This window comes from Physeter macrocephalus, chromosome 9, assembly GCF_002837175.3.
Source record: "Physeter macrocephalus isolate SW-GA chromosome 9, ASM283717v5, whole genome shotgun sequence".
NCBI lineage: Eukaryota > Metazoa > Chordata > Mammalia > Artiodactyla > Physeteridae > Physeter > Physeter macrocephalus.
The window spans coordinates 48364636-48386173 of NC_041222.1; the positions used below are offsets into that span (position 1 = coordinate 48364636).

The following is a 21538-nucleotide window of genomic DNA, read 5'->3' on the forward strand; positions in this document are numbered from 1 at the left end:
TATGTCATTTATACCTTAGAGTAAATTAATTGATCAGACCTTCTGCTCTGTTTAAGGAAGACAGGGAGGAAGTGTTATTCAGGACTAAAGCAGAACAGGGAGAGATAATTTCAGAGACATTTCCTGGGCTGAATACCCAAATTAGCAGCCCCTCAGCCTCTGAGTACCTGGGGGCCAGAGGCAGACAACAGAATGGGAAGTAAGTGGGGGCCTTCTTTCTTCACAGTTTTCTCCTATGAGTATGCTTTTACGTCGTATTCAGCCTGAGGTCTCAAACCATGGTGGACATTTGGCCTTCTACATGTGGATTTATTTGGAGTTACTTTCTGTTCTGCCATTGTTTAGCCTATAAACAGAACTATTTCCTCGTTAATCTTAACCCATCCCTGGATTTTTTCTTTTTCAGACACAACAAAAAGATCTGTCACCACGGTAAGGAGGGAAGTGGACAGAGCTGTGAGTAATCATGATTTTTCTGTTCTTTTTCACCCCCTTTCCTCTCCGAGCATGAATTAAGAAATAACCTCTATTAATGCACTACGGGCAACTGAATAGTTTAGTCTCGTGCAGAATCTTCCTGTTAAGTGGCATTTTTAGCCCGTTTTTCTTGCAACCCTGCATTGTTCCATACCTTTCTTGGAGAACAAGATGGTGTCTTGTATAGCCACAGAACAACTATGTAGCCTTTCGTCTGTCTGTATTCCTAAGCGCCCCTAGAAAATAAGGCACAGGACATCTGGGCTCACAAAATTAGATGCATGGTTAAATTTAACAGTAAGGAGAAGATATTCAACTGTGGCACAATCAACAGCTGATGTTTTTGCAACAGTTGTTAAGTACACTGTTGGGGGCTGTGTGTCAAGGGCATTGCTGGGGATGTAGAAGTATGTCATGAGGTTGACAGGCATGGAGCTGGACTTTGTGGAAGAGAGAGGATGTGATCTGGAGGTTAGGAGAAGTAGGGTTGCTGAAATCATTCAGGCTCACTGGATGAAAACTTAGACCCTGGGGAAGTGGTGTGTTGAGGACCAACAGGCCTGGGTCTCATTGTAAAATGGGTATTGCTGGCTTTCTTGGGAAAGCTGCCTTTCCCTATAATCTAGGGATCACATGGTGTGACACACAAGTTAATGAGTCACCAAAATAATGATAGGCAATTCATAGAAATTTCTAAATAACTATGTATCAGCTAGTCAGAATATTCAGAGCTGTTCATTTTTGAATTCTGTTGAATATATCCCCAAAATTCCAGAGGCACTAATTGTGAAAATAACCCTAGAAAACCTTCAAATACCAGAGTCTGTGTCTGGCTTATGCATCAGACATGGCAGCTTATAAGCACAAAATAAAACTTAAAAGAATGAAATGAAAAGAAGCTCCTGCACCCTCCCCATCTCCACCACTTCCCTGAAAGCGATTCTTGAAACTACATCCTGTGACTGTATACTCATCCCTGGGCACAGCACCAGGAAAGAATTGCAGCTTAGGCCGGATTGTTACCCTGAGCTTTTCTGAATCAGCAACAAGATTTTCTTGACTCAGAAAACTTTCAGATCAACACTGGCAGGCCTGATGGAAACATTCATTTCTTGAGAAACAAAAATCCTATATTCCTATAAATTGATCTGCTTGGCCTACATGTGAGTTTCCATGGGAGAGGCCCAATATTTGTCTGAATTTCACAAGGTCAGAGTGTATAAGCGACTCCTTCAATGGCTCAGCATAAGGAAGAAAGCATAGTGGAAGTCCTGAGCACAGAGGTAATAAACTCAGATGCCTACAGGGCCAGGCAGGTGATGAAATGAGTAAACACTGTCTAGTATAACCTGATAGGGAGTGGGAGAGGGATTTCAACAAATTGGAGAGAGTATATTCCCTGTCAATTTAGCACTAGCCTAACATTGCCTGAGAAGATGGAAATCCAGATTTTTGTATAAAAACGACCTAATTACTAAATGCTGGCTCAAAGTATTTCAAATACCAAACAAACTAAATAAAACGTGCCCGTGGGCTAATTGAGCCTGTCAATGACCAGTTTTCAAGCTCTTTCCTAGAGAGAAAATATTGTCAGGAAAGAGCCTAGGATCTGAGTAATGAAGGCAGAAACACCTATTTGAAGAACTGAACACTCAAAGGCTTGCTGCCAACCTAAATGTCTATCCTATGGCCTGCCACATGGTCTGAATATTGCACTGTTATAAAGTGACTACTTTGGATTCACAGTGTATCACAGTCATTTTTGACCAGTACAGCTCCTTATAAACAGAAAAATTTCACACCCTCTTTTAATGGTGTCTGAAATTCAAAATAGAGTAACTATCTTGATCAAAAATCAAGTTAAAGAAATGGGACTAATTCCCTCCTCCCCCTGCCCGGCCCCCCGCCCCTCCACAATTATATATAGTCACAGTCTCTACCTTTTAACCTGGAGGAAGGGAGAGTCAGGGAGGTGAGAGAGTGATGCTTCTCCTCTTTCTCCCTCACCCCTCCTTGGCACTTACCTGAGAATATGTGGTACAGTGTAAATAAGTCAGGACCACTTAGATATCCATCACAGAAGACACACATAGGAATGTACCCGGTACTATTACTTATAATAGCAACAAATTAGAAATAATCAAATATGAATCAATAGGAGAAAAGATGACTAGGAAGACTAGACAGTAATTAAAATGAAAGCACCAAAACTAGATGTATTTTTGAGATGAATAAATCTGAACAATATAATTTGGAGAGGAAAGACAGATACAGAAAGATACAGATAGCATATTACCAGTGACAGAGAGTTTAAAAACATGCAAACAACCCCTAAGTAGTGTTTATTGGACAGTCATGTGATATAAAAGTACAAAAAATAGCATGGAAGTGATAAACATCAAATTTAACCTCAAACTGGGTAGTGGTTATACAGATGTTCATTACATTATTCTCTATACTTTATTTTATGCCTGAAATATTTATGTTTATAAAAAAAGAGGTCACAATTAAAATTCAAGACATTTAGATTTAAGTTTTTCTGTGAGTTAGCTACATAATCTTAGGTAAGATCTGCCCTCTCTCTGTGCTTCAGTTTTGTCATCTGTAAATTGAGAAAGTTGGACCAAATCCAGAAGGGCAAACAGGCCTCATGTCAGGTGCAGGGAATGCCTAGAGCAGAGATAAGGATGGTTTGGGAGACTATTTCTAGATGGAAAGTGTGGTGGTTGATGAATGAATAATGTCTGCCTTGGGTGTAGGGTGGGAAAAGTCATGGTCCTTGACAATATATTTTTTAAAAAAACAATTATGCGTTTATCTGTATTTCCATTCATCTTTGTCATGTACATACATACATGACATTATTTTGTGTTCTACATGTTTCAGTTGCATTCAGAGTTATTTTCAGACTGATCCAAGTCTTTGTAATCATGTTTAGAGCTGCATAAAATGTAGAACTTGACTGATGATCACTAGTGATGAAGTATTAAAGGAACAAATTACTCATTTTTACTTAGCATAATGTTTTATGGTTTTGTCAAGACAAATACCAATGTGTTAGATTTTCAGTAGATGCTTTTTAATTTCCTCCCTAAAAAGTTGCTCATCAGTTATTAACTCTTTATTTAGAATGGATTTAATGCTTTGGATAATATCCCCTGGGAAGAACAGGGAGCCAGACATGGAGATACTGATTTGAGAAATAGGAAGAGGCTAGGTCTGGGGCCCAGTGTTTGGACAGCCAAGAAAACTTGGTACGTGTTGTTGGGGGTGAGGGGTACTTCAGGCTTCTCCAGAGAAACAGAACCACAGAACCACTAGGAGACCAAAAAGTATGAAATCTGTAGGGCAGGCTGGCAGGCTGGGAACTCAGGTAAGAGCTGAAGGTGCAATGTTGAGTCCCAGATCTATAGGTCAGGCCAGCAGGCTGGGGACTCAGGTAGGATTTCTACATTACAGTATTGTGGCAGAATTCCTTCTTCTCTGAGAAAACTCAGTTGTTGCTCTCAAGGTCTTCAACTGTTTGAATGAGGCCCATCCACATTATGGAAGGTAATCTGCTTTATTTAAAGTCAGTGGATGGTAGGGACTTCCCTGGCGGTCCAAGTGGTTAAAGACTTCGCCTTCCAATGCAGGGGGTGTGGGTTTGATCGCTGGTCAGGGAGCTAAGATCCCACATGCCTCAGGGCCAAAAAAACCAAAACATGAAAACAGAAGCAAGGGGCTTCCCTGGTGGCGCAGTGGTTGAGAATCCGCCTGCTGATGCAGGGGACGCAGGCTCGTGCCCCGGTCTGGGAAGATCGCACATGCCGCGGAGCGGCTGGGCCTGTGAGCCATGGCCGCTGAGCCTGCGCGTCCGGAGCCTGTCCTCCGCAACGGGAGAGGCCACAACAGTGAGAGGCCCGTGTACCACCAAAAAAAAAAAAAACAAAACAAAACAGAAACAATATTGCAACAAATTCAATAAAGACCTTAAAAATGGTCCACATCAAAAAAATCTTAAAAAAAAATGTCAGTTGATGGTAAATGTTAATCACATCTACAAAACACCTTCACAGCAACATCTAGACTAACATTTCACCAAACAACTGGGCACATTAGTCTAGCCAAATTGACATATAAAATTAACCATCATGGCATCAGGAGTTGAGGGGAACATTTCGCCTGGAATAAGTCAAGTTATCAGACCTCTCAGAGTCTTTAAAAATAGAAGTATGTGGCCATCTATTTTCTGGTCATTGGAGTTGTCCAAATGACCAGGGCTCTGTCTAATACCTGCTGATCTATGTAGCTGCCACCCCAGATTTTCATGCAGACTAACTATTTAGAGTTTTTTGTATATTTCAGCAGGATTTTTTTCTCAGCTCACTGCCTCTCAACCTTTCAGCAACAAAGGAACATCTGTGGCATCAGACTCTGCCACTTTATGTATTTTGAAATAAAGAATATCTGAGTAGATCTAGAGGGGGAAAAAAAAACAAACTTGTAGCCAAAAATTACTTGATAAAATCAAACTACAGTTTTTGGAAATTACTTCTCAGTAAAATGAAGAGATTACATGAAATAGATTTGACTTATCTAATATCTTGTTTCCTTACCAACTCCCAATGAGAAATTTTAAAATGTACAGATAGCTTTGGAAAGTCCCCTTGAGTGGAGCCGGCACACTCTGTGAGGTCCGATTCCCCCCACACTGTTTTCATCATCATGCCAGTCTCCTGTCTCTAGACTAGATCCAAACTCCTTTGCATGGCTTTTCAGGGCATCCTTCTCCCTCTCCTGTTCCCATGCCAAGCTCATTCCTACCTCTGTGCCTTTGCTCATGTTGTATCTTCTGCCTGGAATGCCCTCCCCATTCCTTCTTGCTGACCCAAATTCAAACTTCTTGCAGGATCTATCTTAATATAGAATAATAATTAACATTATTATTGTTATAATGCCAGACCACTGTTCTAAACACTTTAGAGGTACTAACATTTAATCCTCACAGTAGCCCTATGAGGAATATACTTCCCCCCACCATCTCCAATCTTAGAGATGAGGAGATACTTGTGCAAGGCCATATGGCTAGTAAATACAAGGTCCAGTAAATGGACCCGAGTATCCCAGTCCAGAGCCCACGCCTATACACTACACTGTACTCCCTTTCTTAATCTGTAAGACTCTCTCCCCCAACTCACCCGTCGTCCGTTTTCCCTCTGCATTGTACACACAGTCTATACTACTCTTAAGCAGATGGTCACAGCATTATTTTCTGGCTGCTTCCAAGTGTACATATTTTATGTCTACTTAGTCAATGCAATGAAGTGAGATATTACTGTTAATGAAACTATTTGGTATTTGGTGTTTGTTTTATTGTCCATTTGTCAGTACTTTTAGTTTATTCTGTGATAAATTTAAAGAAGGTGACTGATTTTGACCAAATTTGGCTCACTACTAAAAAATCTTGTTTTAGTTGAGTTTGCCAGCTCAGAAAATAATAACTTATCATGATTTATAGAACATCTGTAGTACTTTTAGTAGACACCTATTAATGAGAATCAACCACAGTTAACACTCTACTATCCTACCTTTTTACCTGGTTTACCTACTAGTTTACCTACCTAGTTTACCTTTTTTTTGTATCAACAAAAAAAAGGTAGGTAAACTATAGTCAGGGGGTCAAATCCCCTCTTGTTTTTATAAACAAAATTTTTATTGAAACTTAACCATGCTTATTGTTTTCATATTGTCACCCCCCCCCCAAATTTCACACCCCTTCCTCTGCTTCTGATGGCAGAGTTGAGTAATTGCAACAGAGACCGTATAGCCCATAAAGTTTAAATTTTTTATAATCTGGCCTTTTACAGAAAAAGTTTGCTGACCCCTGACCTAGAAGCTCTTCCAAGCTTTGCACCTCCTCCCACCTCGACGTACTTTTTCCTGTACTAAGCGACCTAAGGCTACCCCCACTCTTACCTCAGCTTCATGAAGTCTGAAGACAGAGCCCACCGGGAAGTTCTTAGGCCCAGCCAGCTGGGGGCTGTCACTCTCCCACACGCATTCTCTGTCACCCCAGCTCTGCCTCACCCCCAGAACCACCCCTGTGGGGACAGTGTTAGGTTCCAGGCTTTCCAGGAGCCATCCTGGGCCCTCACATTCTTACTCAGCGTCACCTCGGGAGATGAAGTCTTGGGACTTGCTCTGAGCATGTCCTTTGGACATACTTCATTTTTTAAATTTTAATTTTAATTTATTTTTATTTAAGTATAGTTGATTTACATTATTGTGTTAGTTTCAGTTGTACAGCAAAGTGATTCAGTAATACATATATATATTTTTTCAGATTCTTTTCTATTATAGGTTATTACAAGATATTGAATATAGTTCCCTGTGCTATACCGTAAATCCTTGTTGTTTATCTATTTTATACATAGCAGTGTGTATCTGTTAATCCTGTACTCCTAATTTATCCCTCCCTCCTGCCCCTTTGGTAACCATAAGTTTGCTTTCTATGTCTGTGAGTCTGTTTCTGTTTTGTAAATAAGTTTTTGTATTATTCTTTTTAGATTCCACATATAAGTGATATAATATGATATTTGTCTTTGTCTGACTCACTTCACTAAGTAAAATAATCTCTAGGTCCATCCATGTTGCTGCAAATGACAATATTTCATTCTTTTTATGGCTGAGTAATAGTCCATTGTGTGTGTATGTCTACATATATATATACACATACCACATCTTTTTAATCCATTCATCTATTGATGGACACTTAGGTTGCTTCCATGTCTTGGCTGTTGTAAATAGTGTTGCTGTGAACATTGGGGTGCATGTTGCACATACTTCTGGCAAGACTTTTATCTCTTGCTCTTGTGTACGTACTAGGATTGCACTTCTCTGCGATTAATTAGTAGCTTAGTGTGGTCATGTGACTTACTTTGGTCAACTAAATATAAGCAAAAGTGATCTTTTTTACTTTGGGGTAGAAGATATAATAGGTAGTGTGTGCCTTGCCATATTTTCTTTTTCTATCTGCAACATTCAAGGTAGTGATTGCTACATCAGCCTGGGTTTCTGAGTAACTACAAATAACAGGGCCCCCTGCTGACCCTCAGTGGACATGGAGCATGAGCAAGAATAAATCTTTGTTTATTATATTGAAATTTAAGAGTTGTTTGTTCCTGCAGCATAATTTAGTCTATCCTGACTGATACAACAGGGAAACAATAGACCATATGTTACCATTTAACATCCTGTTTCTGAGAAATAATAATATGGAAAAATGCTTTCTATATAAAAAAAAGTAAGGTATAAAAATATACTCACCATATAATTAATGCTCTATTTTAAAAATGTTTTAAATATACCCACCACACCCCCTTTCTCCCAAAAAAGTTAAGTAAAAACATTAAAATGTCCATGATCATTGTCTTTATGTTCTGGAATCTTGTATTGTTTTCTTCTTTTATGTTTCCTGAATTTTCTTTGTACTTTAGTACATTTTTAAATATCCCAATATCAGTTTTAAGTACCCAGGGGTGCCTGTTAGATAAAGAAAGATGATTTCTGAAGCCCTTTTAACCATCCCGCACTCACCTCTCTATATCTCAGTAGTCACATGCATTATATAGGGCTCTTCGCTGGGTCCTCGTCAGCTTGAGGGAGAGAAATGCTAAACCCCCTTTCAAGGACACACACCAATGTCTTTGTTTCCTTTCAGAGATTCTTTGCCCAGCCAAGCTAGAAGGGATGGATACATGCTCCAAGAATGTAAGAGACGAGGTGATTTGCACACGGTCATCTTATAACTTAGTGATGGAACTGTAGTCAGAATTCAGGCTTCCTGAGTCCTCGTCTGTGGCACACTGCCCTTTCCATTTGTGGAAGTTCTTCTCTCAGCTAACTTTACTCACTTGTGATGCTGTTCAGGCCCATGGCTTCTTGCTATTATGCAGGCAACCAAGCTGTCAAGCAGTATAACTTGAGGAGTGGATTCTGATACCATAGATATGTATCATGCTTCCTTTAAAAAAAAAAAAAAGAGTTATTCTAGTCATCAAACCATGCTTTCTTAGAGCTTCCAGACCATGTAGCCTGACTTCTTCACTTTAGAGATGGTGAGACTGGGGCTAAGGGTTGTTAAGTGACTTTCTTGATGAAATAATGACAAAAAACAAATAAATAAAAGATCTTGTGATCCCCAGTATAACACTATTTATTTATTCATTCATTCATTCACTCTAAGACATGTATTGTGTCTGCTATTTGAAAGACTCTGTGTCAGGTAGGCCATGTGAGAATTATAAGGATGAATTAAGCACATGAGTCATCCAAGAGTCTTACATTGAAGTATTGGAGATGAGGTACTCAAAAAACTGTTCTCATTGCCATAGTTTGGGTTAAAATTAAAATAAACAAGGCCAGCTTTCTATATACCCCATAGTACTTGATCCAGTCTCTACATTTTGTTTCATTTTGTTTTTTTACTTGAGTCTCTTGTCTTCCCCCTAAGAACTTCCACCTGAGAAGTGACCACAACCTTGGCATTCCGTCATGGCACCATGGATGTGTCTCCTTTCCCCCTTCCTACTCCAGTGGTTCCCAATCTTTTTTTTATAAGCCTTTAAAAAGGAGATATTAGAAAGAAAACCTATATATACTGAGTAGGAAAAGTTTGAGTCGTCTTCCTATGTTCCTCCTTTACTCTCACACTACTATCACACTCAAACACATCTGACACCAGATGTGTGGAGGTTTTCCCCACACTAAGCAATTCTCTGCCTCACCAGGTGAGTGTCCTACAATTTAACTTAATTCTGACACTATCTACCTGGCGATAGCATGAGACCCCACAGGTTAAGGGCTCAGTCCCACAAGACTGCTCCTACCCTACTTCAGATGCCAATCATGAATTCAGGTTGTCACCTGTACTTCTGACCAATCAGCTATAAATCTGAGATTCTCATGCCCTTCTCCTTGGGTTCAACTAATTTGCTAGAGCCATTCACAGAGCTCAGGAAAATAGTTTACTTAGGTTTACCAGTTCATTACAAAAGGATGTGATAAAGCATACAGATGAACATCCAGGTGGAAGAAATGTGTAGGGCAAAGTACTTGGGAAGGGGCACACACGGCTTCCATGGTCTCCCCATGTGCCACTCTCCCAGCCCCTCTACATGTTCACCAATCCAGAAACTCTTCAAAACCCTTCCTTTGGGGATTTTTAATGGCATGATGAATCATTAACTCCATTTTTAGCCCCTCTCCTAAATAGGGGGTGGGGCTGAAAATTCCAAACTTCTAATTATGGCTTGGTCTTTCTGGTGACCAGCACCCATCCAGTAGCCCACCAAGAGTCACCTCACTAGACCAAAAGACACTGCTACCACCCAGGAAAGTCCAAGGGATTTAGGAGCTCTGTATCAGGAACCAGGACCAAATATTAGAAGAAAAGATGCTCTTAGTGCTCTTATCACTTAGGAAATTACAAAGGTTTTAGGAACTCTGTGCCAGGAATTGGGGGCCGAGACCAATATATATATTTTCTATTATCTCACAAAAGTAGATTAAAACAGTGGCAGAATTGGGGTAGAGGATATAAAGACCCTTCCATAGGTCCCTGCAAAGACCTCCAAGGTACCTCGTGCTTCTTGGAACATATTTGGAAAATCATGTAATAGAAGTGATCTTCTATGATCACTTTATTCTGAAGCCCACCTTATTTATATAGCCACTGAATCCCCAGAAATGCCCACCCCACATCATGCTTCCGTTCCACACAGAGCACAGCTGTCCCAGGGAGGGAGAAGGGGCTGGAGGCACCAGGAATAGCCTCACTCACCGGTGCTCATAGATTTTTACTGGTGTGAGAAGTCTCTGTGTTTTTTATGATTCTCTATGGCTTACAAGAGGTACACATAATGCACGGAAGTTCAGAGATGGGGGAAAAATATCACTTTGGGCTGGGGATAATCAGGGAGGAGGAAAAGTTTCATGGAGGAGGTGACATCTGAGCCAGGCAGAAACAGAAATAGCAGACTATTCTAGATAGAAGGGACATGGGAGGGAAGGCAGAGACACTGGAAGACATGAGGCATCTGAAGGAAAAGGCATGTGATCCTCATTTGGAAAGAGCCAGGTGTGGGATAAGGGGAAAGATTGTTGGGGGCCATATCGTGAGCCATGAATTCTGGGCAAAGGAAATTAGATTTTACTCACCAGGCGTGGGTGCCTTGGTCAGGTCTCAGCAGGAGACAGAGGGCACACACAGGAGGGGTAACTGAGGCAAGTTTACAAGTTTTTATTCTTTACAAAGACATGAGCAGGATGAGGGGAAACCAGCGAGGGATATAGGGCATCCTAAGACTATCAAGAGCAGGGACCAGTGACTGAGCCTTAGCCTGAAGGGGAAAGGGGAGGGAGCAGTTACCAGAACCCTGGTGAGAAGAGCAATGGGAAAGGGCTGCCCACTGGAGCTGTGGGCTTTGACGGAGGAATAAAACTGACCTGCAAACTGTCCAGAAGGTGGCTGAGGAAGAGATGCTCCAACCTCACTCTCCTATCCCTGATGCAATCTCCTTTCTCCCCTGAACTGAGGGAGTGGAAACCAGAGGGAAGAAAGGCCAGTGATGCAATCCTGGGGTATGAACAGGACAGAGCAGGGTGGAGAGAGCATCTGCAGGAACAAACAGAAATATCTGGCACAATGGGAATTCTAAAAGGTCTGAATAGGGAAGCCCCATGAACTTTGCTCCAGTATTGCTGAGCTGACTACAGCCCAGAGTACGGAGGAGAGAAGCCTCTTGCCACAGGTCTGGAGAGAAAGGCTGAAGATTTGGACTAGGGCAATGGTCGAGGGGGCGGAAAGAAAGATTTAAGCCATGCTGCCTTTTGAGCATTTTTTTCTAACTCCAGTTTTCTCACTCCAATCTGATTTTGAGAGGTTATGTATTTGCTAGTCAGAAAAACGATTTTCCTATTTGTGGACTTTTCTCCCCAGATTTGAATCTGTGGCCTGATGAGCTGGAGTGACCTGATGGGACATCCTCAAGAAACTTCTAGACTCTGAACAAGAATCCCTTGGCCTGCAGAGGTTGTTGTGTGCACTTTTCAAATGCCTTTGTGTGAGCCAGCACTTTAATCTGGAGACTGCAGCAAGACTAGGCAGCACCTGCCAAGGTGTACTTACAGAAGTCAGGCAGCCACCCCTCCATTGATCTGGGCTCTCACTCCTGCAGCCCGTGGCTCCAAGCACACACTACTGCAGTTTAGAAAAAGATCACACTGGATGCTGGACCCCAGTGAGTGTCCTCAGGCTCTTTGTTGCTTCTGGATGGGAAACAAAAGGAATTATTTCCCCCTAAGTTTCCAAAGTGATTTCCAGAAGCAGAGACCAGTGGAAATTTCCAGTTACAGAAGTGGACAGATTGCCAGTAGAGTTACTTTTATCTGTAGTTTCCTCTGGTTACTAGACAAGCCTATTGAGACCACGAGCACACAGACAGGACTTTATACAAAGTCAAGCCATAATTGACATGTTTTATGGCTTATAGGAATCTTGAAAGCATCTGAGTTGTTCTAATGAAGTATTTAAGCATTTAAGTACACAGAGTGGTCAACTACAAATTGTGGAAAAAAGCCATTGAGTATTATTTGTGAGGTCTGAATCACAAAGCATTGGTTTTAACCTGTAATGGCACCATATTGAATGGTGATTTTTTTTTTTTAAACTACATCCTTCCTTCAAAAAATTCTGTCTCCTTAACCTCAGAAGCCCATGATACACATTTTAAATTTTGGCATGCTAATATGCTATTTCTGCAAAGATTTCAGATGAGTAGCCATGATGGTCAAAGCCCCAGAGTAAGTCTCCTTTCCTAGCCCTCTATATGACTTTAAACTTAACCTTTCAGTGGCTCAGTTTCTAGGTCTGTGATACGGTGATACTCACTAGCTGAGGCCTTTGATGGTCAGCACTAGAAATCCTGTGAGATCCCATTATGGGTGTGTCAAGGAGGAGGGTAACTGGACGTGGTGACATCAGGCTAATCATGTTAAATTTGGTCTTTGTGCTGGGACCACAAAGCTCAGGACATTAGTTGACCCCTAAACTATCCAAATGTAAACATTATCAAGCATAACAAATGGATGAGTGGGCCTGAAGCAAACTCTTTAACTGGTATACAGACTAAGAATAATTTTAGGTTTATGGGAATGAAGGGGTGTGAAAGTGAGTAACACACAAATAATATAACATCTCAGTTTCTTCTATAGACATCAAAGAATGCCGTTGAAGAATAAAACTCAATTGTTTATTCTTCAGTGTGTTCTGATGTCCTACTTTTGGCTAAGTGGTTTCCTCAGGGCCCATCCAGGTCAGTAGGTTTAATGTTCCATCAGGCCAATTGGCTCCCATAGGTTTAAAAGCCTTTGAGGCACACTCAGGTGCCCTCTTCCGAAGGGCAGGGTCCCATGTTTTGGTCTGGGGTCCCTGCTGGAGAAGCAGCACCTCCTAAGGCTGCAGAGGTCAGAGCAGGCAGACAAGGCCTTCTCCCTGAAGAAGCAAGTCTCTCCATGCTGGGCCCCACCTCCCCACAGATATGTGGCTGGCATGCTGCATCCTTGGGTGGTAATATTTAACTCTATTAGGAACCCGGTGGCATAATGGTTTCTGTCAAAATACCACCATCTTTAGTCCTAGACTGGGGCTATTTCCTAAAATACCAAATAGGGACAGGGCTCCCTACCTCCAATGTCCCGAAATTCAGGGTTCTTTGGGGAAGAAGACCATTAGGCATTGTGTCCTAGTGGGAGGAACATTCTACAGCCTACAGTCATAACGACTAACATTTACCAAGTACTTACTACATGCCCGATATTGTTTAGCGTTTTATACATGTCATTGGAATGCGTTCTCTCAAAACCCTCTGAAAAAGGCACTATTTATGTCTCCACTTTAAAGATAAGGAAACTGAGGCACAGAGAGGTTAAGAAATTTGGTTAAGGCTGCCTGTTTAGTTTGGAAGGGATAGAGCTCGGGCAATGAAACCATATTTATTATACCCCACCATGTGTCCTGATTTCCTACCCGATGGGACTTTAAGGTGGGATTTTACTGGTTACATACACCATGTGGTCTTTTTTTGCTGGCCTAGGATTAATTTCACTCTTACTTTTTCCAAAGAGGCACTACAGGAGGGTGGGTGGAGAAGAGGCTCTGACATGAGAGATTCTAACCCCAACTCAACTATATATGAATTATACAACTTTGTATGTATCATTTGATCTCTCTAACCATCAGTTTCCTTATCTAAAAGATGAATACAGTCATCCCTCGGTATCTGCAGGGGATTGGCTCCAGGACCCCCTCAGATACCAAGTCTGTGGATGTTCAAGCCCCTTATATAAAATAGTGCTGTATTTTTGTATAACCTATGCACATCCTCCCACATATTTTAAATCATCTCCAAATTACTTATAATACCCAATGAATGTAAATGCTTAAGTGAATAGCTGTAAATACAAAGTAAATGCTATGTAATAGTTGCTAGTACACGGCAAATTCAAGTTATGCTTTTTGGAACTTCCTTCAATTTTTTTTTCTAATATTTTCCGTCCTCAGTTGGTTGACTTCCTAGATGTGGAACCTGTGGATATGAGAGGCCAGCTGTAATATAAGAAAGGTAGTTAACATCTTCCTTTATCAGGCACTTAGCTTATACAGCACATGGTAAATACCTGTTAAATAACAAGTATCATCGGTAATCCCTGATGTACCAGCCACCATTGCTTGCCAAACAGGCAGTGTCCTGACACTATTAAGCTAATCTGTCTGCAGGATATTTCTCCTGAATCCTAGCCCTAAGGGAGAAGTGAGTTATGCTCCAAGGATTTCCAGCCAAGGGGTTTTGTGTCCCCAGGCTCTTCTGTACATGCCGAATTCTCCAGCTAACTCAGAGGGCTCACCAGTCCTCCAGTGTTCCTTGTGCTGTCCCCTTCACCTGGAACATCTCCTTTCTGGGACCTCAATTCTCCCTTGCAAAACCCTATCCATACGTCAGATGCCAGCTCTGCCAGTGAATATTTTCTGTTTTTCTCCAGTTGAATATGAGCTCTCTTTACCTTGGGCAGAGCAGTGTTTTCTTTGTCCCTCTCTAAAACAGCTGTCTTTTTCAGTTTTGAATCATGAGGATTTCAGCACATTTTATATCTTCCCCTTAGACTATAAGCTCCTGGAGAGCAAGGAGAGAGTGAGATTTTGTCATTCCTGCAGCATCTTTTATGTGATAGATGCCTCATGCATGATTGGCTCTGAGACTCATTATAATATTAGAGAAAATGGCTACACTTAACATTCTTACTTATTATGACCTTACTATGATTGGCTGAAAAGTATATGATAGCAATCCTCAAAACAAAAGAGGTAGATGAGTTCTAAGTCTTTTTTTGAAAAGTACCTTTTACAAAGAAAGCAAAAATAGCATTTGGGAGAGTTTGAGGAATTGAGAAAGATCAAACAAACAAAAATCACCTATGATCTCATCATCCAAGCACAAGTATTTTCATTTTTGTTGTTGGCATTTGCACTTTGTCCAGACACGTACATAATTTTGGCTACCGTTGTTAGCATGTCCTTTTCTGTCTTTTTTCAAATTTGTCACTGTGTATAAGTTCACAGCTATGTTGCTGACTAGTCTTCCTAATTATCATTTTTAATGGCTGCATGGCTTACAGATCCATGATGAACTGGAACTGGGCCCAAACTCCGCTTATCAACTGATCACTCTAAACCCCTATTTTGACCACTGGATCACAGTGGTATTTGGGCTTCCTAAGAATTAGTGTCATTTCAGAGCAGTGTTTTGGAATTCCTGAAAAGTTCTGGTATTTCCATTTCCCCCAATGCACAAACACCTTAGTAAATGACTTTACATTCCTTTGGGGATGGCTTGGAGGAAGATCTATGGCAATGATTTGCGACATTGTTGCACGGTCCTTTCTTAAGGGGTCCAATTCTCCTCTTCATCCAGGAGCTTCAGATCTGTGAACTGGTAGGGTCTGGGAATTGGGGAAGAAGCTATGATTCTCAGTTGTAATAATTCAAGTCAGATTTCTATCATATAGATGAAGTAGTGCTTTGGTAGTTCAGCCACCTATGTCTCAGCCACCCGCCACCAAAGATTCCTGTGAGTAAAAAATTCTGATTGCCACTCTGGGATCCCATCGTCTCCACTGAAATTAGGAAGCCCATCTCAGGGGCAGCATTACCCAACGTCAACCTCAGCCTACAGAATACAGCTACCTGCTGGGGCTCCGTCACTAATGCATTTCTCAATGCTTTAGTGAAGGAAACATTCCTTGGACCCTCTCAAGATGAGGAAAGACACTCAGGTTACACATGATAAATTACTCCATTATTCCTATCTCCCTAAGCCTTTAGAATCCTTCCTGAACATTATCCCAGAGAAATTCTATCAAGTCAACATCATTGAATATATTGCTGTTCACAGGTTTCAGCCAGCCAACCAAGCAAACACAGCCACTCCCATCTGCTCAAACTCATACATTTGTTTCACCTAGCTTTTGCTGTATAACAAAACTTAGTGGCTTATTTTTATCACTTATGCTTTTATGATTTTGTAGGTTAGCAATTTGGGCTGGGCTCAGCTGGGGCACTTCTTTACATGTTGTCAGCTGGGCTCACTCATGTGTTTGCAGTCAGTCTGGCAGTTTGACAGATTGGCTGGAGGATGCTGGTCTGAGCTGGCCTTACATGTCTTTGAGTTGGTGCTGGTTAATTGGGCCATACATCTCCAGCAGGTTAGTCGAGGTTTCTTCAACATGGAAGCTGGTCCAAAACAGGAAAAAAGAGGCAAGCCCCAACATGCAAGGGCTTTTCAGGTTTCTGTTTGCATCATATTTGCTAATGTCTCATTGACCAAAACAAGTCAAACAGCCATGCCAAGAAATTGGTGTGGAAGGGGTTACATGAGGGCATGATATACAGAGTGGCATGATTCTCTGGGGGCTATTGTTGTAACGATTTACCATAGCATTAAGTCCAAAAATCTATAGAAAGTGTATTATATCAGAGCTACCTAAATTTGGCCCCAACCCAATGTTATATTCTGTTCTCCTTGGTTTGATACCGTAGAATCCATCCTCTGTTATATTAGATAGGTTTCTTCTGATATAAATTTAACCAAATCATGTTATTCTTTTGGAGTATAAGCTTTTTCCTCCTGAACAAGACTCTGCCCTTCTCCCCCTGAATATGCTGGGATCTGACTCTAGGTAAAAGACTGAAGGCCATGAGAGCTGGGAGCAAAAGAGTTTAAAATGAATAGGGATCTCCATGCAAGACAACTGCCTCATATATGGTCATTACAGGTTTTCAAGCAAAGGAAGGCTAGTATCATCAAATAGGAAATGAGAGGCTTACTCCACTATCAAGGAAAGCTCAGGGATACATGGGGTATTCAAGATTCTCAGCTTCATCCAAGTCCACTCAAATGTGTCCATTCCTACTCTCACAGTCCTATCCCTTCCAAAATACTGCCTAAACTTTGACATGTGAGATTTGGCCAGTCTGTGGATGCTTAGTTTGGGTCTGATTTTTTTAGACATGTCTGTCCTTTATGTAGAGGGAATAAGAGATACTCTTAGGGGCAAGCTTAGAAGCCCTCTGATGCTCTGAAGATGATTTGAGCTGAAAGATCTGCACTTGTTATTTTCTTCCTGCAAGCACCATAGCACAGTCAGAAGTAGCCGTCTCACCTTACATTCCTTACAATCATCTTCACAGCCATAATGATCACACGTAGCAGTTATTGATCTCCAAAAGCCAGCCTCCCAGTGGCACTCAAACCTGGGAAGAATAGAAGATAATTTAATAAATCATGATGCCATTACATGCCATAAATTACCACTTCCCATTTTCCATTGGTGAAGAGCTCAGCTCTGAGTTCAAAGTGAATCAATCCAGAATCCTGGTTTGAAAGTCTGTTTCCTAGGACCACTCCTAGTATCAAATACTGTATCAGCCAGGGCTCAATAAGGAAACTAGGGTGTACTTAATATAAGGAATTGGTTATAAAAATATTAGAAAGCAGAAAGAGCAAAAAGTGATACCAAAGAAACCCAAATGTTAGAACTGCAGAGAACAGCTACCTTTCTGCCGTCTGCTGCTACAGACACATTCAGGAACTGGAAATAAGAGGGGATTTTCCCCCTCCCACATTCCAGTCCCCTAGGATTTCCCATTTATTGAACAGGAAGCCAGCTGGCAAAGAAGGCTGATAAATGAGGTTTACTGAATCAAAGCCCTAGCACCGACAGAGCAGAGTAGAGGAAGGTAGGCTTGGAACTAAGAACAGGAGGTAAATAAACAACCTGTTCCTGAATCAGAACTTATCTGGGTAATGGAGATGTATTCCTTGAGAGAGGAAAATACAGAGATGATGAATTCCAATTAGACTGTAGCACAAGGAACTTTCTTAAACTCTGTGGCATCTCACCATGTAACAAGGGCCTATTATATATTTCTGGATTAATTGAAAAGAAAATAGCAACTGGGAACTGTTTTGGCCATGAGTTTTGGACAAAATTATTTTTAAATGCACTTTGTAGAAGAATTTATATCAGTTGTACCATTTGGTTACAAGTGAAAGAAAACCTGATGCAAACTGGCTTAAATTAAAAAGCAGAATGTGTCAGCTTATGTTAACTGAAGAGCCAAAGGTGCATCTGGGCACAGGGGTCTAACAATGTCTTCAGGATCCAGGTTCTTTCTACAATCTCTTCACACTGTTTCCTTTTTTGTTGACTCTGCTTTCAAAAAACGTCTCCCCTCATGATCGCAAGTTGGTTGCAGTAGTTACTAAACCTTTCATGTTCAAATCCACAAGAAAAAAAAAAGCCATTTTTTCCAGCATTCACAGCAAATTCAAATATTAACTCTGGACAAGTTTGTCATATGCCCTCTCCTAAACCAGTCACTGGAAGGACAAAAAAGAATATGTGAGTGATGTCTTAAGTCTGGAGCTCCACTCAGTACATATGAACTGAAAGTGGGGCATGCAATGTGTCCCCAAATTAGGAATGGCTGCTGGAGAGGAAACATCAGTGTCCACTGTCAAAGCCATTTATTTAATCAGTCAACAATTGATGAGCTCTTACTATCCACAAGGCTCTGGGGATTTAAGATGGCTAAATCATGGTCTTTATCTTCAAGGAGTTCACCACTATGCTGGGAAGACAAAGATGAATGTAACCCTGGTGTCTGCTAGATGTTGGGACAGATGCATAAGAGTCCTAGTGATGTCCTTTGTGCTGAGATGTTGGAAGTGCCCAAATGTATCTGTGGGCTTTTCCTGGAATGTATAGCATAAGATGTCAGAAGCCTATTCTAAGAAAAGTATTACTATCATATAAGACCTTTGAGGAAAAATACTTCTAAAACATCACATTTTCAAAAGTTGATCATCCTGCCTTTCCTGATGATATACTTCCTACCTATATGGGATTTAGATGTGTTAAAATTCTGGGAAGGGTTTAGACTGTATGTTCCTCCTTGTGTTGAGCTTGAAACAGTAGATTAACCATGTCATAGTGCCACTGGCCATCATGAGGTTAATTGTTTATCATTATAGATAACTTTCAAGCCATGTGCCAGACATTGTTCTATTTGCTTTACACGTATCACCTCATTTAAACTTCACAATTCAATGAAATAGAGACAATTAATGTCTCTATTTTACCTGCAAGCAAACTGAAGCCCAGTGAAATTAAACAAATTGCTCATGTCACGTAGCAGAGCAAGATCTTAAGATTCTGCAAGCCAGCCATGGTCCTAGACCTGTAACACAGTCAAGCTCTCATCATATGGTATTTTGTAATTACATATGTGTTTGGTTTTCACCAAAAGCCTGCATCATACCTAGGAACAGGAACTGGATTTTTATTCATTTATGTAGTCCCAGAACCCAATACAATATTGGCACATAGAAGATACTTAACAAATACTGTGGAATTGAATTGAAGGCAAATGCATGGAGTCTAGGAAAGAGAGGCCAATGTGGAAAAGTGTGATGGTGAATCCCAAGCACATCCAGCGGAAAGGGGTCCCTGTCCCTCCAGCACATGCATTGCTACCACCTGTCTGGTCTATCCCCCCTGTGGTGATGGATGCATCCGATTCACACAGCTTGATGACATCAGACATTAAAATCATCCCAGCCTCCATCCCCCCTTCCTACCCCATCCTGATTCTCTGGTTACTGAGCAAACTGATTATAATTTGACTTTTCATATAGATTCTCTATGGGAATAGAATGTTCTGAAGCCATTTCTGATCTGCACATTAATAGTATTTCTTATTATAGAAAAGTCCTAGGAATTTGGTTAGCATGATCCAGTTTTTTAGTCTGATTCTGAGTGTACTGACAAAATCAGTTTTCTGGACCTTTAAGGTAAGACCTTGGTGGTGCCAATAAGAAATTTTTTTCTGTAAGGAAGCTTATGGTGGTCATCAGCTGCATCTTGTCTATAACTGTGTATTCTCAAAAGCAGGCTCCACTTAGGAGAAGCCAACTCAAAGACAGCAGCATGTTTTCTGCTCATTTCTGTTTGTTCTATAAAAATAGAATTCCATTTTAAAGCAGAACAGCTGCAAGAAGTACAGAGGAAGCAACTAATGCCTGAAATTTTGTGTTGTGCAGATTGAAGTGGAATATAATCAGGCTGCTGGTCAAATCAGGCAACATGCCAGTGTCTCAGTTCTCCTTGCTTTAAAATTCAAAAAATGAAAGGCTCAACTTACAGGTCATTTAAAATTTAAATCAAAACAAAACTTAAGTGGGCCTTTTAAATCATTACATTGGCAAAAGCTTTTTAAAATTATAACGCATAGTGCTCCAGAACATGTTAAATTGATAGTCTCATAAGTTGTTAGTGGTCATATAAATCAGTACAATTTTTTTTGGAGGGTGATTTGTCTATAGAACAGAGGTCTTACAGTTTGTCATACCATTTGGTCGAGGAATTCTACAGTATGTAAATCTACTCTAACCTGAGAAAATAGTCAAAAAATAGAAAAAGTTATAGACGTGGAGAGGTTCATTGTAAATATAAATATATAATTTTTTAAAAAGCTTTGCCATAACACTGAAAGAAAAAAGAAACATACAAAACTCTATACTTGCTTAGATTACTCTTAAGTTTTAAAAAAATGAACTCAAAAAAAATAGTGCTTGGATATATAGCAAGAATCATGTCAAGATTCATACTTTTACCCAAAAATACCATTCCAAGGATTTTCTTAAAGGAAATCCATAGACTAAAGTGAAATAGGTATTATATGAAAAAGTACATAACAGTGTTATCTATGGCCCCAAACTGGAACTAACCTGTCAAACAAAACAGAAGTGAATTAGTCATAGTGATATGTATTTGCATTACAGACTAAATAGTAATCTAGTCATAAAAATGACAGTTATAAAGATTATATAGAAATATGAAATAATTATGATATAATTTTAAGTAGAAAAATAGTTTCTATATATTGAGCACTTACCATGAGCCTGTCACTATGTTGCTCATTTTATACACGTTATCTCTTTTCGTGCTCACAGAACCTGAGGAGTAGGTAGAGTGCTATCCTTAGCGACAGAGAAGAAAATTGAGACAAAGTTGCCTAGTAATTTTCCCTAGTTCCCAGAGTTCATACAGCCGGTATTCAAACCTAAGCTAACTGATATCAAAGCCATTTCTCCTTATCCAACATGCTATAAAAGCCCTAGACACCTGAAGATAATAAGCAAAGGTTAATATAAAATATATAAGGAGAGAGAGAAAAAAAAATCAGAGTGGAGCAATGGTGTGGGTGGTCTTATAATAACTGTTTCCTTTCTATTACAATGTTAAATCCAAACAAACAAAAAAGTAAATAAATAAAATTTTAAAAGGGAGAATGGTACAAAAGCCTGGAAAGAAGTATACTAAAGTATTAATAGGGTTTTGTTAAAGAGGTAGAGTTTGGTGTAATTTCCCCCTTTTCTCTATTTTACAAGATTTTTTGGTA

At 40.4% G+C, this 21538-nt stretch overlaps 1 protein-coding gene across 1 annotated transcript in view; it reads left to right on the forward strand.

Moving 5' to 3' along the window:
- The window catches only part of PDCD1LG2 (programmed cell death 1 ligand 2), a 115576-nt gene that overhangs the window by 65704 nt on the left and 28334 nt on the right, over nucleotides 1–21538 (forward strand). Inside the window, exon 7 of the mRNA XM_007118173.4 lies at nucleotides 407–456. Within this exon, the coding sequence (XP_007118235.2) occupies nucleotides 407–456 (50 nt within the window). The remainder of the gene's footprint in view (nucleotides 1–406; nucleotides 457–21538) is intronic.